At 32.3% G+C, this 24,197-nt stretch overlaps 2 protein-coding genes across 3 annotated transcripts; one reads left to right on the top strand and one right to left on the bottom strand.

The window, feature by feature from the left end:
* Nucleotides 1-1,098: 1,098 nt before the first annotated feature.
* On the top strand, nt 1,099-4,027 carry LOC132733462 (follistatin-like). The gene is made up of 4 exons (XM_060720112.1): nt 1,099-1,256; nt 2,242-2,362; nt 2,743-2,949; nt 3,903-4,027. The coding sequence occupies exons 1-4, from the start codon at nt 1,217-1,219 to the stop codon at nt 3,973-3,975; spliced, it is 441 nt and encodes a 146-aa protein (XP_060576095.1). The 5' UTR covers nt 1,099-1,216; the 3' UTR covers nt 3,976-4,027.
* LOC132733461 (beta-glucuronidase-like) lies at nt 4,019-14,727 on the bottom strand. 2 transcript variants are annotated; one of them, XM_060720110.1, is made up of 13 exons: nt 14,155-14,727; nt 13,228-13,404; nt 12,268-12,443; nt 11,356-11,498; nt 10,159-10,352; nt 9,496-9,642; nt 8,564-8,739; nt 7,801-7,980; nt 7,027-7,176; nt 6,555-6,639; nt 5,744-5,920; nt 5,008-5,143; nt 4,019-4,337 (listed from the first exon to the last, which is right to left on the bottom strand). In XM_060720110.1, the coding sequence occupies exons 1-13, from the start codon at nt 14,374-14,376 to the stop codon at nt 4,210-4,212; spliced, it is 2,091 nt and encodes a 696-aa protein (XP_060576093.1). In that variant the 5' UTR covers nt 14,377-14,727; the 3' UTR covers nt 4,019-4,209. The 2 variants fall into 2 exon arrangements, with proteins under 2 accessions (XP_060576093.1, XP_060576094.1); XM_060720111.1 differs by lacking the exon at nt 7,801-7,980 and having other exon boundaries at nt 14,155-14,724.
* Between the last annotated feature and the right edge of the window lie 9,470 nt (nt 14,728-24,197).

A 24,197-nucleotide genomic window follows, 5' to 3' on the forward strand; every position in this document is an offset into this window, starting at 1 on the left:
TTCAAATCAAGACAGGGGTTCTATAGTCTATATTTGAAAATGACAACAATACTTTCAAATAATCGGGAAAAGTTAGAATAACCATGTAGGAGAATGCTTATTTGGCGTTCCATATACAACTCTAAATAAATTGAGAAAGATAATACAAATGTATTTAGATTTATATTGGCCACCATTATTTCAGTGGTTTACGTTCGTAAACCAATTTAGCACCTTAACAACTTCCATTTGAAACGCTAGTCTATATACATGTATAGTATTGTGCGGGTTTTCGTCATGGGCCTATTTTAACCGAAGGATTGGAAAAAGATAAATTTCGAACTCACAGTATTTTTTCAATACAATTAAAACCACGTTGTCGCAGAATAACAGGGCATGGGAAAAATGAACCCTGACAAGAACTCGAACCAAGTACACTCGAAATACCGTTTTATGTGACTGAGTTAACCATCCACTTACATAATTTATCTCTACTACTGTTCAACATTATTTATAAGACGTACTGAAAAAATTAAAATGCATATTCAACAAGATTATTTACAATTTCGTAGAAAACACATGATGTGTTTGGACGATACATATTGAATTCAAATTGGCATACAACCTATATCAATGTTTTCATTGAGCTAACATCTAAATTATAAACTACATGTATATGTTGACTGCAGTGCCAATTTCAGCTATTTTAGTTTAATTGTTATAATTGTTAATCTAAATCCAGTTTGGCAGAAGGGGAGCGGTGGCCTAGTGTTTTTAAAAAGTGTCTGCCTCTCAACCCAGGAATCATGATTAATTTAAGTTGCAAGGAACTTAAATGAATATGTTAAAAACCATAAACCACACACACAAGACCTTAATTGATGCTATGTTCCATTTTCTAATAGTACTATGGGAACAAAGTGGTTTTGCAACAAACTATCTTATAATTTCTTGATTGATTTGTGTTCAGAAAAAAATCTAAGATTAAAATGAACCTAAATGTACAAAATCACTTGCAAAGGTCATATGTCGTGATAATTAATTTGGTCTAAAAGTTATTTTGAAGATAACATGCTCTTGTTTTGGTCATCGGTTGACTTTACCGATTAAATCGTTACAAAAATCTTACATCATCACTAACTGATAAGATATTTGTTTGTCAAGAGAAAGAAACCGTTGTTCTGTTCTCATAGAAACATTAATGACTTAAGGCTTTTCTTGATTATAAAGTAGGATAATGTTTCTTCAAATTCTTGTTTGTCTGATATTTGCACAAGGTAAGATGTTACGTATTATTGCTATTGAAAAAGGATGTACGGAAAAATCAAATGGAAAGTTAAACCATTACACATGATTGTCTCTTTAAAGAGACAGCCAGGACATAATTTTATAAAAATCAAGTGTTGTTGTTGTTATGTGTATTTAAGAAAATCTGATTTAAATCCTTTACGATAAGCAGTTTGAGCCATCATTTATAGCAGGGTTTGAATACTTACCAAGAACAAATACATTCAGTCAATCAGTCTAATTAAGCCATGTGTCTTTAATCTTATTGATTTAACATATAAATTGAAATCAAAATATTGCTTATAATATAACATTATAATGTGCATGATGCAAATGCCGAAATATTCAATCATCTGTTTCCTTCTTATTTATTTTATTATGTAAATTAGTGAAAGATAAAATATAAGGTTTTGGTGTGGTGTAAACTAGGCTCTTTCATATAGGACTTTGTATGGCCCTGTGTTGACCTTGCAATATCACAACTAACTTATCATCAGGATCCTGTTCAAATGAAACAAATGAAATTATGTCCTTGATAGCTCATTTTAACGAAACTATGATACAGATATACAAACAGATATACCAAAAACCCATTATATTTTAGAATTTCAATTATATGGAGACTAAAAGAAATACTGTGACAAATACTCTTATTGCAGTAATTTATTCAAATCTAAGAAAATGTCAATTGGAGTATGAGAATATACAAATTATGTATTGAAATCTGTTTTTTCCATTACAGGTCAAGTCATGGCGCCAGTTTGTTTAATGACACGATATATTCATTCTGTTTCTACCTAAAGTATATAGAATTTAAAACATGTTTTTAAACAACTGTGTGTGTTACTTAAACATTTTTTCCTTACTTTTACAGAGAGACTGTAGCAATTCTATCATTTCTTTTGAAATAGCAAATTTGAGCTTTATATATATATATCTTAAATTGAAGTGTTTTTTTTTCATTTTTATGTTAAGGTGCGCTTTCCCAAACGTCTTCGACATTCTATGGATGTGACTTCATTGAATCGTTTGGATCATGTGACCGTTTTATCAGTAACTCTTACTGTGGAACAAATATTGTAACTTACAAGAACAAGTAAATATTTATATTTTATATTTTGATTATTGTACGATTATCTAGCTATTTAAACAATATTTGCTCAAAACGAAACAATTTGGAAAAAAATCCAAGAAGATTGGGCCTCACTATGAATTAACATTTTATGACCAATAATTGTACGACAAACCAATGTTAGAATTCCTTAAACCGCCTAGTAATAAAAACAACAACATTCTTCAATTAATTTAGCACAGTTTGTTTATTTGGTTTTACGGATTTGTAGTTTAGGTAATATGGCGCCGAAACAGGATTAGAAAATTTTGGGTAACCTCGGGTGTTGTACGTCACCTCTTAGTAAGAACTGAGTGTTAATATTACACAGACAAATGCAATAAGTTTTTTTTTAATTATTTCAGATGTGAGTTCAGTAAAGCCCATTGCAAAGATCCTTCCATAAATGTGCTTCATGAAGGGGACTGCACTAACATGGACATTTCTACTGTAGCACCAGTAGCCGGAAATGTCGTCATCATCGACTTTTTCTGTACTACTCTTAGTAAGCAAAACTGCCCGACAGAATTAAATAAAGTTTGTGGTACAGACGGAAGGACGTATGACAACTAGTACGTATACATATTTTTAGAACTGTTTTTATAGACTTCATATGTTTTCCTAAGAGTTTTAAACATACTTGCTTGCTTATCGAACAATGAGTTTGTATTATGAACACAATTTTCTGCAACAGATAGTGTGTCTCGCATGATACACTTCATAACAAATACAACCCAAAATATCATTATGTGTTCTACGATAGCTTAACACATGGCATATGAATCTACATAATCAAAGTACTGCAAAATTTATATTTAATAATATATACTTCATAACAATCTACAAGATCAGCTCACCAAATAACATACTGTCGCTTTGATGCTGAAAAATATATCTTATATGCCCGCTTCACTCAAGGGACAATGCACAATGTTCCGACATTATTTGCAAGAACCGTATTTCTTATATCTGTATTACAGACAAAATTAACGAGAGCAAAACATATTACATGGTACTACATAACAATATGTACACCATTTACTAGAAGAACATTCGTTTTACAGTTTTATAATTTGGTTTAACAACAGAACTCGTTTCGTATGTAGTATGGTCTCCTCAAAGAGTTCTATTCTTTTGATAACTTTGAGGAAGATTCTATAAGGATAGATTTAACAGTAAAATCATATGTATTGATACGATGTTTCATTATATTACTTAAAATAAAAATACACGATATGCGATGCGGTGTCCATACAACATATACTCTTAGCAACAATCTAGTTCCTTGTTTACTTTATTGCCTATTGAAAAGCGACTGGATTGAAAAACAGATTGATTTTGTACTTCGGAAATTGTTTTCTTCTTATGAAATTGATTCTTCGATCCCACTATTGTATCGATTTTGCTTTATTGCTCTATGCAGAACGCGCTAGCCCTGTGCAGAACGCGCATGCACGAAAATTCTTTGGCTTTGCTATGCAAGAGGTCTTGTCAAAAGTTTAAGAAAAATTTTGTTTCATTACAGCTGTGAGTATGAGAAGGCAAAATGTACGCACAGAAATCTAGAAGTTGCTGGATATGGCGATTGCACTGTGTAAATTTTATGAGAATATCATGTTTTGTTTTGAGACAATAAACACGTTTAAAAGTAAATAAGTTTATTTGTACAAAACTGATATAAACATTTACACCACATTCTTGTTAATAATAAAATATATAAAAATATCCATGACCAATACACAGTATTGTCATACAGTTTTGTACACTATATATAGCTATTATTGATATTCTACTTCAAGATATGGAGTATTACAGTGCAATGTGTAAACAAATTAATATTTTTTACACGTGTCCCCGTGAATCATTCTCATATACCTGTCACGTATCAAATGGGCAGACATTTTGGGCTGTCGTTGACGTGTCAAAAGCCCTTTCTTGTTTCCAACAACACGTGTAATGCCTAAAAATAGTAACGAAGATTTAGAAATGGGAAATCCCTTCAGAGCAATGACAACAAAATGACATAGTTGAAAATCACAGATTCGCTTTTATTTAGTCTGTGCATAATGTAAATTGCAATATCTTTCAAGCCCACCCCCTAACACCGGCTTAATATGTAATTGAATTCTAAACATCATGACAAAGAACTAGAAAATTGTTACTGCTCTGTTACGAAGTATGCAACAATACGATGAAAATAATTCATTGAAACATGGAACTTGATAATTTTATTGTTTTACCTTCGTTCTCCCGAAAACAGAAACATATAGTACGTTTACTTAAAGGCACAGTATGCCTCCGTAATTCATGTGTTTTTTTTTTATTCTTTAGAAATGTTCAACATATGTTAAATAATGTTTTAATAATGGATTAATAGCATTTAAGATGTATAAAATGTTTCTTATCACAATACATTCTATATAAAACATGTTTAATATTGATCCAGGTATGCTGATTAATTATTTAAGTCAAATTAATTTTATGGTAAATTTCATTTTTACAAAGTTATGATTTTGAAATAGTACCATACCTTGGATTTTGAAAAAGTACCATACCTTGGATTTTGAAAAAGTACCATACCTTGGATTTTGAAAAAGTACCATACCTTGGATTTTGAAAAAGTACCATACCTTGCACAGTCATGAAATCTGCAAAATTCCAGGGCATTTCTCCGACTAGAAATTCTGATGAGAGTGTATCGAACGCTTTGTGATATTGCTCTAAAAACTCCCGTTGGTATTCTTCAGTGAAGACAAAACTTGGTACCTGTATTATAATGTATAACATGTGAAACCTTGCGTTGAGGTACATATGGAAGATCGTTTTGGCGAATATGTAGCCTCGTTAAATAAAGCCTTTATTATTATAAATCTTGATGCAGATAGAAGAAGAGCGTGTGAAAGATGAGGTAAAGTAAATGCTATATAATATGAAATATATATGAAACAGTTTAGATTTCAACATAAAAATGTTTAATAATTGTACACATCTTATAGTACTGACGCGACAATGATACAGAATTTCATTCACATCTAACTTGTTTAAAAAAAGTAAAGGTAATTTAAACAGAATGGAAAACTTATTCAAGGTTGTCCAAAACGGCAAAATTGAAAGTTTGATCGTGCCTACTCACGGACGGTAGTTGTGAATGTTATCTACCGTCAACAACCTCTAGCACCGGCTTAAACATAACTCAACATTTAAACATATAAATGTTGATTAATTTGAATCAATTTCAGATATTTTCATTTAACACTATGATTTATATTTGCTATTCTGGCTCAAAACCTGGACTTTTTGACATTCATATATGTGATATTTTTAAAAAATGAAAGTTTCTCCTTTATTCTTGACACGTAATTATACCTGGTGAAAGCCAGCTATTGTATCAGCGCCATACTCGGACAAAATCATTGGCTTGTTGAATTTCGCGTGCCAATGTCGTAGGTCATTCTCTAGTTGTAGTTGAATCAACTCTGTGTGACCAACATCTGAATACCACGCATAATATTTGTTGACAAGGATTATGTCGACATACTGAACCTGTAGATTTAACATTATCATGTTCAGATATTTTATATTACATGTATTTCACTACAATGTATATATGTTCACAGCTAAATGCCGATTCTTGGGGAGTGAAAACAAATATTACTGTCTAATAGTTATATAGTACCGGTTATGCACTAAAATGTAAATTTTCACGTCGCCGAGTCTGGTGGAGTAAAACATCAATTAAGTACTTTCTAGTACCAGTACGATTACACATATACAAATATATTTTACATGTTCCAAATGAACAAAAATGATTGAAAACTTGTTTCTGTTAAGAGATTACACAGGATTCCACTGTACAAAAGTTTTAACCCAAGTAAAATAGATTATCATCAAATATTAACAGATTATACGCATACAATTCCTTTACTGGTGCATGTATATATCAACATTCTTATTAAATGAGAGCTCAGTGACACTGACACACTTAATGTCAAATGACAACTTTCCAGCTTTACTGTAAGAGAAGCATTGACACAAAATGTGCCCTCAATGTGCATTAATTATTCTCCAAGCTTTGGGTAGGACCACTATACTAGCTTCTGTTAGCTAGTTCACTTTCACAAATTAGGCCTAATATAGTAAAGATTAAGAAAGAATCTTTGACACAAGTATGACAGACCGCAACATCTGTGTTGTAGTCCTGATTACAGACAAACGTCACAGGTCGTGATGAATCGAGGGACCGCACGTGGTCTATAACGCTCCTGGAAAACAAAACAATGACACGGCAATAACTAAAGATTAAAAATCGTAATAAAATAGATAAAACTTACTTAAATTTATTCAAATTATTGATCACCAAACATCGGCTCTCTAATTTTTGGTAATATGCAGATAATTACACTTCCTCTCCCTTGCAGAACTGCTCTTGTTGAGATGTGGGCCTATCTAATTCAGATTCCTTAGAACAATAACGGCCGGATTGATTTTGTCTGCTCATAACTTCAACTCCTTGTATTTTAAAAAAGAATTTTAATTTCAGAAGAGAATTTACTTTCTTGAAATAAGGTTCTGTTTGTGCTTTATTAGTTGGCCTTATTTTAACAAATAATTTATTTCAGTTGAGATAAAGTAGAGTTAAAAAAACTTACTTGAAATAAGGTCCTGCTTTTGCCTTATTTGTTGCTGGTTCGTTAGCCACTGACCACATAATGACAGACGGACGGTTCTTATCTCTCTGGTACATCTCAGTCATAACAGCTTTATGATGCTCAAGTGACTTATTGCTAAAATTGTCGTCACTAAACGAAAGAAGCATTTACATTGTTGATAATGCAGAGCAATACATTGTTTGAAAGACACTCCCATTGGCAAAATCATATGGCAACTTTATTTTCGAATTTTACTGGTCGCCTTGCGTTGCAGCCCCAGTGAGCATTATTAGAGGCTCAAGTGAGCTTAAACCTTAGAAATTAACACCGATAAACTACGTAAGCAAATCATAAGTATTCATCTAATTTCAACATCCTGAAAGTAATATTTAAAAAAAAAAGAAGAAAGAAATGTATGTTATCTGTAAAAAAGTCGTAAGCAGATTCCAATAATCCCTCTACATTCCAATAATCACCATTATATAAAATAAAATACATTCGTTTTGCTTTATACATCCTGTTTCAAAAAGTATGTTTAAGTTTTAGCAATGTAGCAGTGCAAGGTTGCAGTGCCGAGCATGGAATGGTAGGTAATACGAAGCCCTTTAGTAACGTTATACATGTATGTACACACGTATTATTTAGGTTGTCACGTGTATTTTTTCCGTTTAAACGAAATAAAAATTATGAAATGTTAATATTATGATATCAACAAGTAAGTGTGTAATAACATCACGCTAGGGGGTCCGTAGGTTAAGGTGTGTTTGGGGTTACCTAATTGTGACACTTATTTTTCCTTTCTTCTGCTTCCTTTTCTTGCGGTCGAACGAATTTGATTTGGAGAAATCGTATTTCAGACTAGATGATTTCTGTTTCTTTTTCTTTCGTGATTTATCAATGTCTTCGCATGGAATCTTCGTGTTTTTATATCGGCAGCTCTTCAGTCTCTTTGTCCTTGAAATTACCATGGCATATCGTACATATTAACCTTCTTTAAATAACCATGATTGTATACAACATAGTATCAGTAGTCATGTGGTTGGCAATACTAGATGACATAACAAAGTACATAAAATATCTGACATTAGTTGGTATTTCATATACATTTGTAACTTTCATGAAATATTAAAACATTTTATTAAGCTGGCAAGAAGTGACGTAGATTGTTTTACTATTACAGAATATCATATACTCGTGTATAATACTCGTGTATAATATATAATTTGGTAAGTTCATTAATAATACATACCACGATATATATCCGATAGTTTATATGAAATCCAAACATTTGTCAGATCTAATATGTACCAAAATGATTAATGCGGAGGAAATACTTGCTAAAATGGTATAAAAACGCAATTGAGGATCTTGTGCAACGAAGGAGAAATATGAGGAGCAGAGGTAATCGAAAAAAAGGTGCAAACTGCTCTTAACAAAATGGTTGATTTTCGGAGCTTGGGTGATTGAATACATGGACGATTTTGCTAAATATTATAAGGTGATATATATGTCAATCAATATCATATTCTGTATTTACTTTGAGATCCCTACACCAGGACTTTCGTCGATGACAACGATACCTTGCTGGTCGGCTTGATCCATTATCTCCTCAGCATAAGGATAATGTGATGTTCGGAAACAATTTACCCCCAGCCATTTTAACATGTTAAAGTCTCGCGCGATGAGGGCATAGTCGAGACCTTTGCCACGTATCTAAAACAAAATGAGATAACCTAGGTGTTTAGATGATATAGAGGATATTTGTTTAATTCAGTGTAAGATCGGAATATATTTCACCGAGTGAGCACCAATAGGTATATTTCACGAGTGGCGCAGCCACGAGTGAAATATGAACTTTTGGTGTTCACAAGGTGAAATATATTTCGATCTTACACTAAACTAAACAAATTTTCTTTTTATTATAAACACATATTAAAATTGAACACATATTTAAATTAATGGAGCAGCTGCCATATTAAGATGTTTCAAGAAAGCAAAAACGGTAATGTTCTTGCTCTCGTGTTTCTTTGGTTTACATGTTTCCATTTTCTTTTGTATTGTTTGGCTTTTCTTACAGTACATGTTAACATGTACATACGGTATGCAGTAGAGGCTATAATATGCTTCTTGTGTTTAAAAAATAGTTATTATAAATAAATAGATAAAAAGGGTATTTTTTTGCTTTATACAAAACTATGCTAAATACATTATTTAATATTATGTTACATCATCTTAAGAAGGAGAGGAGAATGAAATCGTTTATTACATTATACATGTATACAATTTAAACAAATACAAACTGTACAATTTTCATGGTCATAAGTCAAAAGTAAAAAAATAAAAAAACAGATTATAATTTCTATAACATAATATAAACTGTTTTTTGTTGTTGTTTTTTTGTGTTAAGAACTGAGAAAAGACGTTTCTCAACTGCTGAGCCCTCGTAAAGGCAATAAAATAGGTACCTACATCTGAATCTTCATGTTTGTTAACTCCCTGGCAGTAGAATGGTCTGTCATTTATAATGAGACTTTTATTTGTAACGCTCACTGTCCGGATACCGAACGGCTGACGGTAAATATCAGAGACACCTCCGTTGTCGTCTGTTACTGAAACCTTAGAAACAGAAGAAAGAAAATGAGATGTTTTAGGATTAATTTTGTTAAGAGTTTTTGTAAGTCAGTACATTCATGTGCCTAATGTATTTACAACGCTTTATGAAATATTTTTTATGTGCAATAAAAAGTTTTGTTTAATTTAATAAAAAAATATTTTGATACGTTTTCTAACAACGAAAGATCTATATGCATGTAGTCCAATAAAATACTTTGCCCTCTATCTTGTTCCTAGATAAAGTGTACGACCAAAGAAGGACATTCTGCTTACGTTAAGTGCCTTGTAATGAAGTACATGTATTAGCACAGCTTTGTGTGACTTTAATATAACGTATATGTTAAGAGTTTATCTTTATATGTTAATTTTTGAACGGCAATGTCATCTTCTTATGAAATTAGTTAAGAGTGAAAAAAAACAAACAAAACGTGAAAAAAAAACAAACAAAACAGACTTACATTGTGTCCCTTCAGACATTTTAATAACAAAGACAGCTTTTATAATAAAAAAATACTTTACTTTTAACGTATACATGTATCCTGGGCTAGTCACGTTCATTGTATAAGGCCACCAGAGGTTTGCATCCGGAATGGTTACGGTGCCCTTGTAACTGGTTTTGGTTGCAATCACGTGACCCACTTTGTCAATGATCTCGACCTTCATGTTGATCAAGTCAGCTTTGCCGCCAGAATAGATGACATAACTGACTATACCTGCAGATTATAAATCAGAATATGATATACTAGTAGATATACTCAAACAAAACGTATCGGTGAGTTGAACAAGATATCCGAAATCATATTGCTGTGCTTCATCTTTGTTATGGTAGAGGGCAGACTGCGTTCTTGTATAATCTTTATGCATTTTTAAGGCCTAGTGCCATCAAGTGGTTCGGTGTATAGGTTACTAAATTAAGTCCATTAGATAAACAAATGTGTAAACTTTACATGCACACATTTTTTAACATCACGTTAATGTCAAAAATAAAATAATCTATTACAAGTATGTTTTATGGGTGGCAGGTGGTTCGGTTGTACATAGATTCAGGAGTTTGCGTAGCTTGTAAAACAATAAACAACTCAAGATAAATTTGTGTTGTAAAAGGGCTGTTATTAAAGCCGTAAACAAATTATACTATAGTACATTTAAACATGACTAGAATAACAGAGACATATTAAAAGTAGAACTTATTGTTTTATCTGGGGAAACAATATTTATCTGCAATATAGATCTGAAGTTTTCAGACCTTAAAAATTTCCTTCTATAAATTTTATCGAACTTTTTCCAGTTACTTAAAATATCGTCCGTGCAAAACCATAAAAATGAAAAGAGTTCATAGAAAGTAATATACAAAAAGCCAACATTTGGGCGTTATTAAGTCTTGTACTGCACACTTTTGGAACATTCCCACTTAAAATCAGAAACGCAAAATGCATATCTATTTTTAACCTAGTGAAATTCTCTTTAAATGAACTTGTAAAGTTTCCAGTTTGGTAGATTCTGTACAATAGGGATAATGAAAAAGTGCAACATCCCCCGCACCCTCTGACACCGGCCTGAGCGGTATTCAATTTTCAACACGTAATGTGCTGTTATCACTGATTCCGAAGGACTCATTCATTTACCTTGATACATCTTATAAAGTAAAGATAGAAAAAAGTATTGATAATTATGGTTAAATATAAACCAATAAATAGTGTTTTTTATATTGTTTACCATTATTTCCTTGAATGTCAGTGGTGATATCTATATCTTCTATATACGTCACTGGTGTTGAATATAACGTCACGTGACGATGTAGTCCGGCATAATTAAAGAAATCCATCTGAAGATTTTGTACAAAATATCCAGCAGGGTATCTACAATAAATTGATCATTTACAATGTAACATGTGGACCATTGAAAGAAAGAAACTATTTGGCAATTTAATTTAAGACTAGCAGATTGATACTTTTTCAATTCATTGCCAGGGCATTAAATTTTACAATCTAAATCTGAATCTGATATTGTGAAAAGTCTGGAACGGACAGATCCTTCGACAGCAATGAAAAAAAAAAAGTTGAAAAACTCAGACTCAGTTTTACTGAATCTGTCCATGATAGTTCATGATTCACCACCACCAGCACCGGCATAAGCGGTATTCAATCATCAAACAGAGATAAAAAGGAAACACTTGTGGAATCATTGGTCAGGAAAGGAAGACCAAAACATACTGTTTACAGGTACATTATATTATGCGATGTTTTGAGTAAGAAAATCGGGAAAAAGAAATATCCCTCCGTCTTAAGTAATAAATCTTATGGCGTGAACTAATTTTTTTAAGGATTTTAAATGTTTTCAATCACTATTTCATGAAAAAATATGGTGCTATATTAAAGTGTTATATTGAATGAATGGCACTTTTTCATGCAGTTGTTTGTTCAAAAGTGCACCCATTCTATCACTCTATTGTGGTAATCGATCATTTCGTTATTGATAAAATCTTTAACGGATATGATACAATATGCCTAAGTTAACGAGAATGGTTTAAAGTCATGGCCATGTTCAAGTTTTACTTGTATCATGGACCAGTCTGAAATAGTTTTCCTTACAATTTTTGTATCAAAAATGATATTTTTTAGCATTTACTTTTCTGGATTTGTTTTGTATTCGATTGCGCCCGGTGGTAGGGTAGTTGGTGTAAGCGTATTGTTCATTGCCACTGTGACGTAATTAGAACCATCAAGATGTAACATATTCGTCACTTCCGCTTCAAATGGAAGATGGCCGCCCTCGTGACTCATTGCTTCCTGTCCATTCACCCACTAAAATCAAAACAAACGAACTTTGACATTAAAGCGTTATTAAAGGGACTCCACTGAGGTTTTTTGACATGATGGGACTTAAAATAGTTTTTCTAATAAATGTACCATTTGATGTAGGTTTAGACCACTAATCCATGTGCAAAACTTCAGATCATTTGCGCACTTCGTTTTTCCAGAATAATTATTCAAATTGTAAAAAAAGACCCGAAATGAAAAGCGTTTAAACGCTTTTCACTCAAATCGGGCTAAGAAAATCATAAAAATACGATTTTCAATTTATTTCAAAGTATATTTCTTAATTATCTTTGCAAAAATTTCTGTTTAAAGTGCCCCAGCTCATTATGTCAGAAATTCAAATGTTATGTTTTTAGGCTTTTAAATCTCAGTGGAGTCCCTTTAATATTGACTGAGTTAAAGAACAAAACTATTTGAACTATTTTCAGTTATATGCAACAAATTGACGAATCTTATAGTATGTTTTCATTATCAATGCAAGATAAAAGAAAATACTGCCAGAATAAATCATTCGCTCACGCCGTTATTATTTTAGAAAAAATGTTCTTATTGTGAAAAATTTCCCGAAATTGAATAGCGTAACGTTGCAACGTTTTTCACTCAAATCTGTCTAAGAATAGCAATAAAAATTCGATTTTCAATTTACTTCAGAGTATCCTTTCATATCTTTCTGTTTTAAGAGCTCCAGCTGATCTATATAATAAATTCAAATTTTATGCTTTAGGTTAAACTTTTTTGACCTTAGTTCCTTTAACACTGAGAAACCTACCACAATTGCGTTGTAGTGGGCGCTGTCAATTCTGAGCACTATTCGTTTGTTTGACCACGTGTTGTCCAAGTAAAACTCTCGGTCATACCATGCCCACCCCACAAAGTCTCTCACAAGTTTGCTGTTGGTAATATCGTTGTAGCTGGACGGTACTGGCATTGGTATAACGTCTCCAAACTGTTGAACAAGATATAGATTGTGTATAGCAATTCGAAAATTATTAAAAAGAATAAACGAATGTTAGTAATTTACATTTATTTTTTCCATGCATCGTCATCTTTGCTTTTGTCAATGTAATGTAAAACTTTTTTAGACAAAACTCAAAATATCGACACATTCTCTAATATTTTTCTTGGTAAACACTCTATTTGTAAACGCTGGATTGAGACGCTTACTTTTGACACTTTTTAAAGTAACAAGGACTTACATTTACTAAATGGCGCTGTCTCTAACCTGCTTCAAGAAAGCACACCAGGCGATATGCAAGGTATTTGTTGAGCAAGCAGAAATCGAACCAATCAATCTACCGTTGCTCAACAGACCTTTACTGAAAACTAAGCTATTTTTGCTTAAGATCTGGGGGCCATTTAATAAAAAATGTCTAAATTTGAAACTTACACCAGAGCAAATATATAGTCTCTTCTAAACAAAAATGCAGATCTTTTTCACAACGCTTCCGAATCCAAGATGGCGTCAAATATGGCCGCCGATTTTATGCAGAACGTCAATATATCTTATAATAACAGACAGATTAAGTCGCTTTCGATAAAAAGATGTATAAACATTTCAGAAATAATCAAATCATAATTAGATTAAAATGAAATACATAGCTTTTCAGTTTTTTGTCTTTATTTGAATTAGGCTGCAAAATCCAAGCCACCAAGAAGCTACAACTTACAATCTAAGCTATTATAAAATCATACTGACCTGTGACAGACGATCACTGTACCATTTATTGACAAAACTTTCATTTCTTGAAGGCGAATCATCTATCATAAATCCCCACATTCCGTCCAGGTGTCGTAATGATCGACTTTCAGAATCCCGGGGGTAGAGCATACCAGCAGGCTTTCCATTTGACATGAAACATACATTTGAGAACACATGTAGATATGATGCATAAAATGCAAGCCTTAATGAAAATTCCATGTTGATTGGTAAATTAATCCTCTGTACACAATGGTGTTTTATCGGCTACATTTAGATATATATATATTTGTATATTATATGAAACATATACACTGTCCCTACATCAATATTGTACAACACGGCTATCAATTAAATCCATGTACTTCAAACTCCTCTTAGAGTAAAGAGGTTTATATTGTGTTTATCATACAGGAGGGTTTTAACTGATACAACACTCGCTAAAACATTGATAACAATGTCACGATTATCATTATTATCCTAATTATCCTTAAGTGCGTTTAACCTTATGTGACATTTTTCTTCCCAAAGCAAGCCGGTTAATATCACCAGGTTTAATGTAAACTCAGATGTGTATCTTTACATGGTAATTATGACATATCAAATCAAGCATTGCATATCAAGCATTACATAGTTTTGTATCATATGAATCTCGAATATACATACACCCGTGTTTAAGCATACTTATGGTTATCCCATTAAGATATATGTATATGGTTACTGACAGCGAATAAAATGAATAAGAAAAAGTAAAAAGTCCACAAAAATTATGTCAAGTATGTTGCGAATATTTTAATTAACACAAACAAATCAATACTATATTAGATGCATTGATGCAATAATCCGAATCATAATAATGCAAAACTCAACATAGCGAAAATCACTGACTTCATACAAATATAAGTGGCGGTAAATTGCAACGTTGACCTTTTCCCATCATTATCCGGAAAAGGTCAAGTACCACAAGCAAGCAATATTTCCAGGATTCCCAAACGTTACAGAAAATTAAGATTTAGAAACACCATAAATTGACACCAAGTTTAATATACTATATACTCTCATATTAAACAAAAACAGAAATCTAACTCTTTCTTATAACGAAAATGTTTTTATAGAATTTTATACTGTTAATTAAATCATGCCATGGCAAGTGGGTCTAGGCCTACCGAAGTACTTTAAATTTAAAAATGTCATTAATAAGGAGTTTAAACTGTTTCACCATGTCATGACGATTGCGTCTACCAAAGCACGTTAAATTTCGTCGTATGTATACAGTAGTTTGACCGGTTCCGGCGCATTGACCAGTTCCAAACAATTAAGCGAGCCATTCAAAAAACAAAACAAAAAAACAAAACAAAAACGACAATAAATAGAGCAAACAAAATATTCAATGTGTGTTTTTTTGTTTTTGTTTTTTTTTTTGTTGATTGACATTACCAAATAAATAGTTTAGTCACAATTCTATTTCAGCTTCTACATGTATAGTAATTTTCGTAAACATGGGGCAAAAATGCTGAATTCATGTCGCAATTTTTATTGGTTATTGGTATATCGGTACCTATTATATGTAAACTGACATAAAGGGACATATTTTATATATCGATAGAAAAGTTGTTATCTGTCCTACAACTTCGTCCAAAAATATTTGCGAAGATATAAACATTAATATTAAACCAAGAGACATATTTTGACCAGTCCCGAAGCACGTTTTTTTAAGACGGGATTACAATCAGAATGCTCCCAAATGAAAACGTTTCCGTGTTTTTTCTCATCATCAGAAATAAAATGTAATTTGATGAACGAGTATATGTAAGAAAGTGTAAACATAATTATAGTGAAGTTAAATTATAATCATCAATTTAAGATGCGCTAACTGTATAATAAGGCAACAACTTTCCTGGCATGTTGATATACCTTATCTCAACTGTACGTTAGTTATTATGAGAAATTTAAAAAAACAAGGGCGTCCTGCCGACATCCTTTCAGGCATGTGGACATATTTATGATTATTCTTCTCCGGTCGATATTTGACGTCTTGCATATTAACGCAAAATGTGTAAGCATGATGCCATGTGTAAAAAGGAAGATAAGATTTGGTGAAGACAGTCTAAAACGTAAGTATATTAGTATATTTATCTGTCTTTTTTATTCACAGACTTACCCGTGCACACACGCACGCGCAAGCGGGCGACACACCCACGCACACACGCGCGCGCGCGTGCACACACACACACACACACACGCACATACACATACCAAACTTATTTATTCCGTAAAGTTTAAGAAGATCGGATTTGACATGATAAGCATGTATATAGTCATGAACATAAGATTTATATTCTATCTCTGATAACTGCTTTTAATGTTTGAACTATTCAATGATTATTTAAATTTAAACTGGGCCGAGCACTTTAAAAAAAACCAAAACAACAACAACAACAACTTAAAAAGCGGTGATTAAACAATAATCTAATTACTGGCTAATAAGCAGCCCTGTGTAAAACATGCGGGGAAACCAAAATTATCTAGATTGGCAGTAGATCAACTGTTAATTTCTTTTTTAATTTGGCCAGGAATGGGTTGTGTATAGAAAATTAGTAGGCCTAATTAATTGTACTTCAGAAACGGTGTATGCATTGATGTTGGAGATGACTTTTAGTGATGATAAAACTTGTCTATGCGATTGCTTCCCCTTACGACACTTAAGTAGTGTGTTAAGGTAGAACACCCCTAATGGGCACTATAAGGAACTGTAAAATTGACAACATAGGACAGTTATATGCCTTAAATGTCACCTGTATGCACCTGTATGCAAAATTTAAAGAAAATTTACCATGTGGTTTATGAGTTATGGACATTTTTCTGAACTAAAACTTTGCTATTAGAAGGGCTTTTTTCAGAAATATGGAAACTCTAAATAATCAGTATGAAAATGTTTTCCTATTGCTCATTGTTAAGAAACAAATAATGACATTTATGTAACAAATTAAACAAGCAAAATGATTGATATTAAATGAAATGTTTTTAATATGTATAAAAATGTAACCCTACCCCACCCACTTTTAACACTTTTTGATCATTTCCCTATGTAAAAATCCTTATTTAAAATATCCCTAAAATTTTCCACAATGAGGGGCTGTTTTCAATGTTTGCCTAAAATATTTTAAATGTATATTAGTTGATCTTGGAAAATATAAAGTTCTTTTACCGTGTAGTTTTTATTTTATTAAACTTTGAAAATATCTGGTATCATATTTGCTATTAAATTTGGCATTATTTAGTAAATAAATACCTACAATAATAATATAATTAAAATAAAACACTTTTTTCTTACATTAAGGATCTGAGAGATCAATAAAAAATGTTAAAAAGAAAAAAAAGAAAGAAAAAAAAAGTTGCCCCTTCTGGGGGTTGAACCCACGCCCTTCAGTTTCAATACAGTAGCCTATTTAAATACTCTTCAGCATTAGGTGTGTACTACCTTAATTAACAGTTTTCTCCCCTTGCAGAAAAACGCCATGATGGAGCCAACAGAAGGTAGGGGTAACTTTTTCTCGTACTCGTTTATATCCCGAACAACCAATATTGAAACAGTTAAGCTGTTAAGCCAATAATAAATGGTAGTGAAATTGCTTTAAATATAGGCCTACTGGTATCGAAGCAGTATCCGTCAATGTTTACAGGGCCTTTTTACCTTCTATTACAGGGGCCGGTATAGGGCTGCTTCCCCAAAGAAAATTTCTTTAAAATCATGCAGTTTTCCCCAAAAATTGAATTTACATTAAGTTTTTTCTTCCCCTTTTGCAAATATACCATGTAATTCTTCCCCAAAATTAAGGGCTGTGCTGCTGCTTCCCCAAACTGTGAAAAAAAGCCCTGGTTTACTGAAACTCTTCAAAATTGAAGGTGAGTTTTTTTTTCAGAACAATATTATTCAAGGAAACGTTCGTCAGAATTTCTTCATCAGTCTAAAATAATCTTTAGACATAATCGTTCTCACTTTTATATTTTACAAGCAGGTGTGTTTAGATTTTTCGCATGAGGGATTTCACATGCTACTGTTGCGCATGCGCAAAGGATAACTCCATTAGGCACAAATTAAGACAAGTTTGCCCCCTTTGCCAGCGAGTACAGACGACATTTCAAAAGTCGCTAATAATCATTCAAATTTCATAATAGTCAATTAATATAAGCCAGAGCTATGTGTTGTTGACATTTTTAATCAACAAATCTTGAAATAAAAGCAAAAACGACAGAAATGGGAAACCCGCGGCAATTTTCTTCTAACCAAGGGAGGCAACACTATACAATGTATTCTAACAGGGCTGTGACTAAAAAAAGGATTGGAGCACCACACTAAATACCGTATTCCGGTATATACCGGACAAGGCGCTTGAATGATAAAATGCTATAATCCTGTCTTTTTACCCAACGGAATGAACTTTAACAGGTCTAATTCATCTTCTCACACAAAATCAAGTACGATAATCAAGGAAAAATGTAAAATTCGGCGAAAAAAACGATATTTGTCTATTTTATGATCATGATTTCTGCAAGCGTCTAGAGGTACTGCTCCAATCCTGTATTGAGCTAAATCCTTCTAACAGTAGGTTGTTTCCCGTATAGAAGACTATTTTTATTATGGGGCACCATATGGGGTGTTTAGAATAATTTTACAGAATTTCGTACTTGAAATTAATGTGTTATGGATTCATGAATGCAATAACACTCGTGGTACAAGCATACGATATGTCCGTGAAATGTAAAACGTCTAGTTTTGACCAATGACCGTTGATTAACAAGTTTTCTTTTTTTCTTTCTTTTTTTTCTTTTGTTTTATATTTTTCAACTTTCGCTGTCTGCATACAAATTATCAAATTGTTTCAAGACCAAATGTACTTGCTAGTAGATATTTGATTCCACTTCAAACCTTTTTTTTCTAATAAGAAAGCCGCTTCATTTAATCTGATTGTTTTCACCAGTTCCGGAGGTTTACAGTACCAGTTTCGGTGCACATAACAAACCATAAAATTTTGTAATATTACCAACAAACCATAACCTACGATCGAAGAGTACAAGAATAAGTACAGACCTGCCTTTGAACAATCTTATCATTAAATTGCGTATACACGGCAATTTTACTAAACTTACGTTGTTCAGTTATGACCGAGGGGAGTTCAATATACTACCAGAAAACGACGGCGATGTGTTTTGAAAAAAATAACATGAGCTGTGTAAGATAAACTCTTGCGAACAAAATACAAGTACATTGCTGTAAATAAATTAGTCTGAACAAAATACAAACAATTGCTAAACGAAAGTGATTGACTTGTATAATGTACTGTTTGAACCACATGTATGATCGAACATTGATTAGCTTTAACCATCGTGTGAACACAGTCTTCGTACTTCTGTTCTTGCACGTTATATATGACAACTGTCCTTACGATATGCGATCTATAAAAGTCAACCTTTTACCCTTAATTAAGTTTATGATGCACCGATCGTTGTAAAAAACTTATTTACATATGCCAAAATAATTTTCATTAGTTGCAGATTTTAAACGGTGCGAAATACACCGGAAAACGCACGCTTCTTGGAGTATCGCTGACGGCGTATCCCCCCTCAAGCCCTAGGACTTGCTCAGTTGGCCGTACGTATCACAAAATCGTGACATGGTCAAGATAAAAATGAGTTTTTGTTTTGCGATAATGTGCTTGAACAATATAAATTTAAATTTATTCCAGTCCCATTAGTGATATATACTTTCTATAGATAATCGTATTATTTACTGTTTATTTTATCTGGGACAGAACGATCTTCTGTCCCAGATTTTATCCATAAAACAGATATATTAACAACAATTTTTTAGTTCAAGTAATAATTGTTAACACTGGCATAGAAATCGATATTTATTTGTTCTTTCTTCTGCATGCTATCTTATCATTTAGTTTTCAGAGGTTAAATGTATATTAATTACACTACACGTACATGTGCTTTCCATAAATAAAAGAGCATAGCGTATCTTAAAGACTGGATCCTACTACTTTAAACAGAACTAGCGCTTTTTAAATAATTGATTATGCTTTTACTTCAAAATATGTTTATCTCAACTAAGTTGTTGGCACACTTTTTTACACACTCTTTTCAAAGAACATTTTATTTCTGATGAGAACACATGGAAAAGTGTTCATTTATAGAAAGTTAGAAACCCTGTCGTTAAAATACATGCTTCGGAACTACAATCATGTAGTTAAATAGGGTCTCCTAGTTTAAACAGATATTAATATCTTTATGTTATATTTTTGCAAATATTTTTGGATGAAGTTGTAAGGCAGATAACCAATAAGATTGGCGAGATGAAATTTAGCATTTTCGCCTAATGTAGATTTAATAATCAGACGAAAATTATAGGAAGCCGAAATAGAATAATGATTTAATTATTTATTTGTTAATGTGAATAAACTACAAAACCAGTGAATATTTTCTATATTTTCTATATTTATTGTCGGTTACGCGAATAGCTCGCTTGATTGTTCGGAACTGCGCCGGAACCGGTCTAATAATAATCTCGGTAAAAATCACTGCAGATGTCATATTAAGTCTACCATAAGTTTATATTTTCTATCTCTTATTCCATGCTTGTCTAACATTAAATGAAAGCGCTCGTAAGGGAGCTGCTGTATCCACCAATTATATCAGTAGTTCACAATGCCATTTATGGCACGCGTAGAGTTACCCATGCTCTAAAAGTCGATTTGCACAAAATTCACGCGGTTTTACATGGTCGGTATAAAAAACAGTGGAAAAATACTATTCACAATGCAATTTTGTTTTGTAATGCACATAATGTTTTTCGACGCAAAGTATGCATTTACAAAAATTGCACAACATATTCTAATAATCTGACGAACTTGTAAATTTTATACATTCTACGGAAACCGTGTATTTGTGTAATTACTGGGTCTTTCAAATAGAAATACTCTGGCTATTAATCGCTTTTTGAAGGTGAATTCATGCGTTTTTTAATAGGAGAGTATATTTTTGTAAAATGTCTGTAAAGATAGAATCCTCAATGATTGAAAGTGAAATGACACTGCCATGTCATGCAACATCATGTTAGAAGAACTAGAATGAATTCGCTTTTGGCATTGCGATGTCGCCGCACAGCAACAGGAGGATGCGACTTAATTTTAACGGGAATAGTTTTTACTCTAATATAACCTGATCTATTCAATGCAAAGTAATTTGAATCAAATACATTCGATTCAATATATCACATGTTTCTTTTGCTGTAGGCAAAGTTGAGATCTGTTTATTAGAATACTTTCCTCGTGTATAAATCTCCACACGTTCTAATCTGTCCAGTTCTAATTATCAGATGAGTGAATTTCACTACCGTCAATTTGCGTGGTTAAGTCTATTATTATTTTTAGGGGGTGTCGAACGAATAGAGAGAGGAACGATACTTTTTAAGCGAGGTGAAAAGGTACGATACGGAGTCATGGAGGATTTTAGCATGTTTACACCCGTCAGCGTGGGTATATTTTATAAAATTGCTAGAGTCATTTACTATCAAATCTCAAATTTTACGTGGATCATGTTGGGCTCTGACCTACACATATTATCTCAAAATCATAGTAAAAAAGATGTTGAAGGTAAATTGGCTGTAACTGATTTTGTGTCGGTGAAAAAATGATGAGATCCCATACCGTGAATGCAAGTTCTACTTGCAACTTATCTAAATACTCATAATAGCGTTGCATAGCAGATGCTTTTGTGCAAAGATATTCATTGACGTCTTGTTGTCCGAAAATTAATCTGTACGATGAGTTTTGGTACAATAAATTTACTGTGCGCTGCAAAAGGTTTGAAAAATTTGGTAGTTGTAATTATTACTTAAAACCGTTATCAAACTTCTTGAATTGATCTTTAATAGGATCATGCTGAACAGTTCCGTTTTCTCGCCGTTTCTTCTTGTGACTGACGTCATTTACCTTGCATATACTTATGAATACTCAAATAATTTGTCACCTTTATTTCAAGATTTAAATTCCCTTTGATATTTAAAGTTTGTTATAATATTTTTATCCACCCTGTAGACTTTCTGTTCTTTTTTCACATCTGAAGTAAATGACTTCAAATTGTATGCAGCTTATCGAAAACGCGAAACAGAATTTTAATTTAACTCCCATTGTCTGAAACTTGAACATTTTCTTTGCATTGAATAGGTAAACTATTTATCATAACTGAATTTTATCCTTCTTCACTTAAGTGTTTTATTCCAATAAAATGTTTCTGATTCCATGAACTTAAGAAAGGAGTTCTGAGGCAGTTAGAAAAAAAGAAAACGTCATTGGGAGTGTCATGTACTATCTAGAATGCGTTACAAGGTTGCAGAAAGACAGATTTTGCCGTTGTTAGATTTAGGATAAAACCAATGGCGTGCAAAAGAAAGAATTTGATAGTTTATTTAATTTCATTTTGGATTTGAGCAAATAACCAAGGCAATAGTGAACTTATAAGAGCTATAATGTGTATATCCATTCGGATAGTTTGCAGTTCTGATGTACAATTTCGTTGTGCTAAAATTCGACTGTGTTTCGTATATATTGTTACTAAATTTGAATACTATATATGTTAATTTTGCTAACTATATGTACTTTATTGTTTAATAGAATAATAAAAAAAGCTCTTGTTGGGGTTTATGTTTTTTAAAAAAAAATCTTATAAAATCACTATAAAATCTTAATACATTATATATATGGTTTCCTCTCTCAATTTCTGGCTAACTGGTGGAATGTCTTGGTGAAATTTTCATTCAACATGTTTCACATACATACGAGCTTAAGACTAAACTCTGGCAAGATGCTACACATAAAGAAGGCCAATGTGCACTGCCATGTCCAACATATCTTTCGTTAAACAGGGCTTGTAACAAACATTCCACAATCCTTAGTATGAAGCTTTGTCAAGAACACACACCCGCGCGCACACGCACGCACACACACAGAAAACACATGTCGATTTAGTGTTTCATCGTATCAGAGCGGGAAGACTTTTTCTCCAGTTTGAACTGTCCTAAAGTTTAAATGTGTCTATTTTCGAGTGCTATATAATATTTTGGAGTGCTAAATAATATTTTGATGTGTTATATAACCCTGGGATGTACTATAACGGGATATGTCACTCGCGCTTTCTTATTAGTGCCAATGTTGGTGTCCAATTGGAATCGATCGATCGATAAGCGCCGTGTTTAAACGCCGTAATCACGGTACATGCCGGGTTGATCGGATATATTCCATGCATAAATTTTCCGGTGATTTTGGGAGGTGGGCAATCAAAATAGTAGGAAAAAAAGGTTGTTGGTTTCTTAAATACTTTTTTCATTGGATCAATTTTAAAAATATTAATATTAATAAATATGAAACAGATACAGAAAAGTAATTTACCATATTTAATTATGATAGAAAATTTACGTTTTGTAATTAAAATACGTTCAGAAATAACTTAATTATTAAATTTCAATTATAGCTTTAATTACATGGTTTATATTAATTATAGAATAAACATGTTTATAACATGTAATAATTTTTGGTTTGATAAAATGTCTGACCTTTGTTTTATTCATGTTTGTTTTCAACATGGCCTTTGATAATCTTTGATGTTTAAACATATTTTTCACATATATTTGTAATTATGTTCTTATTTAGCTTTAATCTTCATTTTTGAATAGATTGTTTTCTTACTTCACACAATAATGCCCTTTTAAAATATGCTATTGAATGACAGTTTTAATTATAAATTATAACTCAAATTTTTCATAAAAAGATAACATTTAAGATGCAATGTTCATATATGAAATTTATACATACTGATACACTGCAATATGGCATATGGAAAATCGGATTTTGTTCTCTTTGAGGATATTGATTTAGATTTTTTTCTTGGTGAATTTACAGCTAGTGAATATGAAAATTCTGATGATGAGGATAAGATAAGTGTAAAATCTAAAGATGATAAAAGAAAAACTTATGTATGTG

The sequence above is a fragment of the Ruditapes philippinarum genome, unplaced genomic scaffold, assembly GCF_026571515.1.
Source record: "Ruditapes philippinarum isolate M1 unplaced genomic scaffold, ASM2657151v2 ctg842_1_1_1_1, whole genome shotgun sequence".
In the NCBI taxonomy this organism is placed as follows: domain Eukaryota; kingdom Metazoa; phylum Mollusca; class Bivalvia; order Venerida; family Veneridae; genus Ruditapes; species Ruditapes philippinarum.

Excerpts from the sequence above, each read along its gene's own strand:
- LOC132733462 (XM_060720112.1), top strand. The coding sequence starts at position 1,217 with ATGTTTCTTCAAATTCTTGTTTGTCTGATATTTGCACAAG. Across the intron at positions 1,257-2,241 it reads TTGTCTGATATTTGCACAAG|GTGCGCTTTCCCAAACGTCT; the intron begins GTAAGATGTTAC and ends TTTTATGTTAAG. Across the intron at positions 2,950-3,902 it reads GGAAGGACGTATGACAACTA|CTGTGAGTATGAGAAGGCAA; the intron begins GTACGTATACAT and ends GTTTCATTACAG.
- LOC132733461 (XM_060720110.1), bottom strand. The coding sequence starts at position 14,376 with ATGGAATTTTCATTAAGGCTTGCATTTTATGCATCATATCTACATGTG. Across the intron at positions 12,444-13,227 it reads CCCACTACAACGCAATTGTG|TGGGTGAATGGACAGGAAGC; the intron begins GTAGGTTTCTCA and ends TTTTGATTTTAG. Across the intron at positions 9,643-10,158 it reads GATACATGTATACGTTAAAA|GTTTCAGTAACAGACGACAA; the intron begins GTAAAGTATTTT and ends TCTGTTTCTAAG.